General features: G+C 61.8%; 1 protein-coding gene across 1 annotated transcript; it reads right to left on the bottom strand.

The window, feature by feature from the left end:
- Positions 1-260: 260 nt before the first annotated feature.
- On the bottom strand, positions 261-1,809 carry LOC137467740 (shematrin-like protein 2; the record flags this gene model as incomplete). Its single annotated transcript, XM_068179174.1, is given in 4 exon segments — positions 261-563; positions 873-988; positions 991-1,164; positions 1,665-1,809. Coding segments are annotated over 4 exon segments (738 nt in total), but the record flags the coding sequence as incomplete, so codon positions are not given.
- Positions 1,810-6,148: the final 4,339 nt, after the last annotated feature.

The raw sequence follows: 6,148 nt of genomic DNA, 5'->3' as shown, positions 1-6,148 counted from the left end.
CATAGAGACCCCAGCCCCATAGAGACCCACAGAGACCCATAGAGACCCCATGGACCCCATGGACCCCATAGAGACCCATAGAGACCCCACAGACCCCATAGAGACCCCAGCCCCATAGAGACCCATAGAGACCCATAGAGACCCCATGGACCCCATAGAGACCCCAGCCCCATAGAGACTCACAGAGACCCCATAGAGACCACACAGAGATCCCATAGAGACCACACAGAGATCCATAGAGACCCCAGCCCCATAGAGACCCCATAGAGACCCCAGCCCCATAGAGACCCACAGAGACCCATAGAGACCCCATGGACCCCATAGAGACCCCAGCCCCATAGAGATCCATAGAGACCCACAGAGACCCATAGAGACCCCATGGACCCCATAGAGACCCCAGCCCCATAGAGACCCATAGAGACCCCAGCCCCATAGAGACCCACAGAGACCCACAGAGACCCATAGAGACCCCATAGATCCCATAGAGACCCCAGCCCCATAGAGACCCATAGAGACCCCAGCCCCATAGACCCCATAGAGACCCCACGGAGACCCACAGAGACCTATAGAGACCCCATGGACCCCATGGACCCCATGGACCCCATAGAGACCCCATAGAGACCCCATAGAAACCCATAGAGACCCCAGCCCCATAGAGACCCACAGAGACCCCATAGAGACCACACAGAGATCCATAGAGACCCCAGCCCCATAGAGACCCCATAGAGACCCCAGCCCCATAGAGACCCCATAGAGACCCATAGAGACCCCAGCCCCATCGAGACCCACAGAGACCCATAGAGACCCATAGAGACCCCAGCCCCATAGACCCCATAGAGACCCCACGGAGACCCACAGAGACCTATAGAGACCCCATGGACCCCATAGAGACCCCATAGAAACCCATAGAAACCCATAGAGACCCATAGAGACCCCAGCCCCATAGAGACCCATAGAGACCCCATAGAGACCCATAGAGACCCCATGGACCCCATGGACCCCACAGAGACCCCATAGAGACCCCAGCCCCATAGAGACCCACAGAGACCCCATAGAGACCCATAGAGACCCCATAGATCCCATAGAGACCCCAGCCCCATAGAGACCCATAGAGACCCCATAGAGACCCCATGGACCCCATAGAGACTCCAGCCCCATAGAGACCTATAGAGATGCCTTAGAGACCCATAGAGACCCCTAGACCCCAGCCCCATAGAGACCTATAGAGACCCCATAGAGACCCATAGACCCCATAGAGACCCCATAGAGACCCCATAGAGACCCCATAGAGACCCCTAGAGACCACATAGAGACCCCATAGAGACCTATAGAGATCCCTTAGAGACGCATAGAGACCCCATAGAGACCCCAGCCCCATAGAGACGCCATAGAGACCCCATAGGCCCCACAGACCCCATAGAGACCCCATAGAGACCCATAGAGACCCCATGGAGACCCCAGCCCCATAGAGACCTATAGAGACCCCATAGAGACCCATAGAGACCCCAGCCCCATAGAGACCTATAGAGACCCCTTAGAGACCCATAGAGACGAGACCCATAGACCCCATAGAGTCCCACAGAGACCCATAGAGACCCATAGAGACCCCACAGAGACCACAGAGAGACCCATAGAGACCCCAACCCCACAGACCCAACAGAGACCCATAGAGACCCATAGAGACCCATAGAGACCCCATAGAGACCCCAACGCCACAGACCCCACAGAGACCCATAGAGACCCATAGAGACCCCAACCCCACAGACCCCACAGAGACCCATAGAGACCCCATAGAGATCCATAGAGACCCCAACCCCACAGTGACCCCACACCGGCCCCACACTGGCCCCACGCTGACCCCACACCGGCCCCACGCTGACCCCACACTGACCCCACACCGGCCCCACAGTGACCCCACACTGACCCCACACCGGCCCCACGCTGACCCCCCAGTGACCGCACACCGGCCCCACGCTGGCCGCACACTGACCCCACACCGGCCCCACGCTGACCCCACACTGACCCCACACCGGCCCCACGCTGACCCCACAGTGACCCCACACCGGCCCCACGCTGGCCGCACACTGACCCCACACCGGCCCCACGCTGACCCCACAGTGACCCCACACCGGCCCCACGCTGGCCGCACACTGACCCCACACCGGCCCCACAGTGACCCCACACCGGCCCCACACTAGCCCCACGCTGACCCCACACCGGCCCCACGCTGACCCCACGCTGACCCCACACTGACCCCACACCGGCCCCACGCTGACCCCACACCGGCCCCACGCTGACCCCACAGTGACCCCACACCGGCCCCACTCTGGCCGCGGACCGGGCCCAGCGCGCACCTGCCCGCGGCGCCGCCCCCAAATCCCGGCACAAAGCGGCTTTGATGGCATCAAAGGGAGCCTTGTGCGACACCGCCACCGCCACCCGACACCCGACACCGCCACCCGGCACCGACACCGCCACCCCCACCCCGGCACCGACACCGCCACCCCGGCACCGCCACCGGGCACCGCCACCCCCACCCCCACCCCGACACCGCCACCCCCACCCCGACACCGACACCCGGCACCGCCACCCCCATCCCCACCCCGACACCGACACCGCCACCCCGGTACCGCCACCCGCCACCGGGCACCGCCACCCCCACCCCGACACCGACACCGCCACCCCGGCACCGCCACCCGGTACCGACACCCGGCACCGCCACCCCCACCCGGTACCGACACCCCCACCCGGTACCGCCACCCGGCACCACCACCCACACCCCGACACCGGTACCGCCACCCGGCACCCGCACCCGCACCCCGACACCGACACCCGGTACCGACACCGCCACCCCCACCCGGCACCGGCACCGCCGGGGGCCCGGGAGCGAGACATCGACACCGGCAGGGGATGGGACCCCCGGGAGGGGGCTGGGCCCGACTGCAAACCCCAAATCCGCTCATGGAAACCCCAAATCCGCTCATGGAAATCCCAAATCCGCACCTGGAAACCCCAAATCCAAACACGGGAACCCCAAATCCAAACACGGGAACCCCAAATCCACCCCCGAAAAACCCAAATCCGCACCTGGAAACCCCAATTCCGCACATGGGAACCCCAAATCCGCTCATGGGAACCCCAAATCCGCACCTGGAACCCCAAATCCGCTCATGGAAACCCCAAATCCGCACATGGGAACCCCAAATCCTCACCTGGAAACCCCAAATCCGCTCATGGAAATCCCAAATCCGCACATGGGAACCCCAAATCCGCACACGGGAACCCCAAATCCACTCATGGAAACCCCAAATCCGCTCATGGAAACCCCAAATCCACCCCCGAAAAACCCAAATCCGCTCAGGGAAACCCCAAATCCGCTCAGGGAAACCCCAAATCCACCCATGGAAACCCCAAATCCGCACCTGGAACCCCAAATCCGCACCTGGAACCCCAAATCCTCTCATGGGAACCCCAAATCCACCCATGGAAACCCCAAATCCGCACCCGGAACCACAAATCTGCACCTGGAACCCCCAAATCTGCACCTGGAACCCCCAAATCTGCACCTGGAAACCCCAAATCTGCGCATAGAAACCCCAAATCCACCCATGGAAAACCCCAAATCCGCACAGAAAACCCCAAATCCGCACCCGAAACCCCAAATCCGTTCATGGAAACCCCAAATCCGCTCATGGGAACCCCAAATCCGCACCCGGAACCCCAAATCCGCTCATGGAAACCTAAATCCACACCTGGAAACCCGAAATCCACACCTGGAAACCCCAAATCCGCTCATGGAAACCCCAAATTCACCCCTGGAAACCCCAAATCCGCTCATGGGAACCCCAAATTCACCCCTGGAAACCCCAAATCCGCTCATGGGAACCCCAAATCCGCACCCGAAACCCCAAATCTGCACCTGGAAACCCCAAATCTGCACCTGGAAACCCCAAATCCGCTCACGGGAACCCCAAATCCACTCATGGAACCCCCAAATCCGCACATGGAGCCCCAAATCCGCTCACTGGAACCCCAAATCCAAACATGGGAACCCCAAATCTGAACCTGGAACCCCCAAATCTGCATCTGGAACCCCAAATTCTCCCATGGAACCCCAAATCCGCACCCGGAACCCCAAATCCGCTCATGGAACCCCCAAATCCGCTCATGGGAACCCCAAATCCGCTCATGGAACCCCAAATCCAAACATGGGAACCCCAAATCCGCTCATGGAACCCCAAATCCATTTAGGGGTTCAGCCCATAAATGGGGCTGGGGTCTGGTTTGGGGGTGCCCAGAGCGGGGTTGGGGGGTCCCAGGAATGGAGCTGGAAATGGGGGACCCCAAAATGGGGCTGGGGGTTTGGGGGGACCCCAAAATGGGTCTGGGGTCACCCCAAAATGGGGCTGGGGCCTTGGAGGGACCCCAAAATGGGTCTGAGGTCACCCCAAAATGGGGCTGGGGGTTTGGGGGGACCCCAAAATGGGTCTGGGGTCACCCCAAAATGGGGCTGGGGGTTTGAGGGGACCCCAAAATGGGTCTGGGGTCACCCCAAAATGGGGCTGGGGCCTTGGGGGGACCCCAAAATGGGTCTGGGGTGGTCCTGGTCAGGGCTCTGGGGACCCCAAAATGGGGGCCCCGGACGCGACTTTGGGTCTGGGGTCCCCCCAGAATGGGACTGGGGGTCCCGGAAATGATTTTGGGGTCCCCCCAAATTGGGGCTGGGGGGTCCCGGTCAGGGTTTTGGGTCTGGGGTCCCCCCAAAATGGGGCTGGGGGTTCCGGTCAGGGTTTTGGGTCTGGGGTCCCCCCAAATTGGGGCTGGGGGTTCCGGAAATGATTTTGGGGTCCCCCCCAAATTGGGGCGGGGGGTCCCGGTCAGGGTTTGGGTCTGGGGTCCCCCAAAATGGGGCTGGGGGTCCCGGAAATGATTTTGGGGTCCCCCCAAATTGGGGCTGGGGGTCCCGGTCAGGGTTTGGGTCTGGGGTCCCCCCAAATTGGGGCTGGGGGTCCCGGTTGTGGCTCTGACGTTGGGGGTCCCTGGTGTCACCTTGGGGTCCCCGAACCGGAACAGAACCGGAACAGAACCGGGACAGAACCGGGAGAGAACCGGGCCAGAACCGGGACAGAACCGGGAGAGAAACGGGACAGAACCGGGACAGAACCGGGATAGAACCGGGACAGAACCGGGACAGAACCGGGACAGAACCGGAACAGAACCGGGAGAGAACCGGGAGAGAACCGGGATAGAACCGGGACAGAACCGGGACAGAACCGGGAGAGAACCGGGACAGAACCGGGACAGAATCGGGACAGAACCGGGACAGAATCGGGCAAGAACCGGGAGAGAACCGGGAGAGAACCGGGAGAGAATCGGGACAGAACCGGGACAGAATCGGGCAAGAACCGGGAGAGAACCGGGAGAGAACCGGGAAAGAACCGGGACAGAACCAAGGGAGAGAGCTGAGACAGAACCGGGACAGAACCGGGACAGAACCGGGACAGAACCGGGACAGAACCGGAACAGAACCGGATCAGAACCGAGAGAGAACCGGGAGAGAACCGGGACAGAACCGGGACAGAACCGGGACAGAACTGGGAGAGAACCGGGACAGAACCGGGACAGAACCGGGAGAGAATCGGGACAGAACCGGGACAGAATCGGGCCAGAACCGGGAGAGAACCGGGACAGAACCGGGACAGAACCGGGACATAACTCAGACAGAACCGGGACAGAACCAAGAGAGAAGCGGGAGAGAACCAAGGGAGAACTGAGACAGAACCGGGACAGAACCGGGACAGAACCGGGAGAGAACCGGGAGAGAACCGGGACAGAACCAAGAGAGAACCGGGACAGAACCGGGACAGAACCGGGAGAGAACCGGGAGAGAACCGGGACAGAACCGGGAGAGAACCAGGATAGAACCGGAGCAGAACCGGGCCAGAACCGGCCCCGCCAGTGCGGGGTCCCGGTTTGAGGGTCCCGGTTCGGGTGGGGCGGTGCCGGTGCCGGTGCCGGTGCCGCAGTCCCGGCGCTGGGCCCAGTGCTTGGCCCGGTGCCCGTTCCTGGCTCCCGGTGCCGCTGCTCCTCGGGAGGTTCTCGGTGCAGTCCCGGTTCTGTCCCGGTTCTGTCCCGGTTCTGTCCCGGT

The sequence above is a fragment of the Anomalospiza imberbis genome, unplaced genomic scaffold (genome assembly GCF_031753505.1).
Source record: "Anomalospiza imberbis isolate Cuckoo-Finch-1a 21T00152 unplaced genomic scaffold, ASM3175350v1 scaffold_771, whole genome shotgun sequence".
NCBI classification, from domain to species: domain Eukaryota; kingdom Metazoa; phylum Chordata; class Aves; order Passeriformes; family Viduidae; genus Anomalospiza; species Anomalospiza imberbis.
The sequence above is the reverse complement of the archived record's forward strand: the minus strand, read 5'-3'. Positions and strand labels throughout refer to the sequence as shown.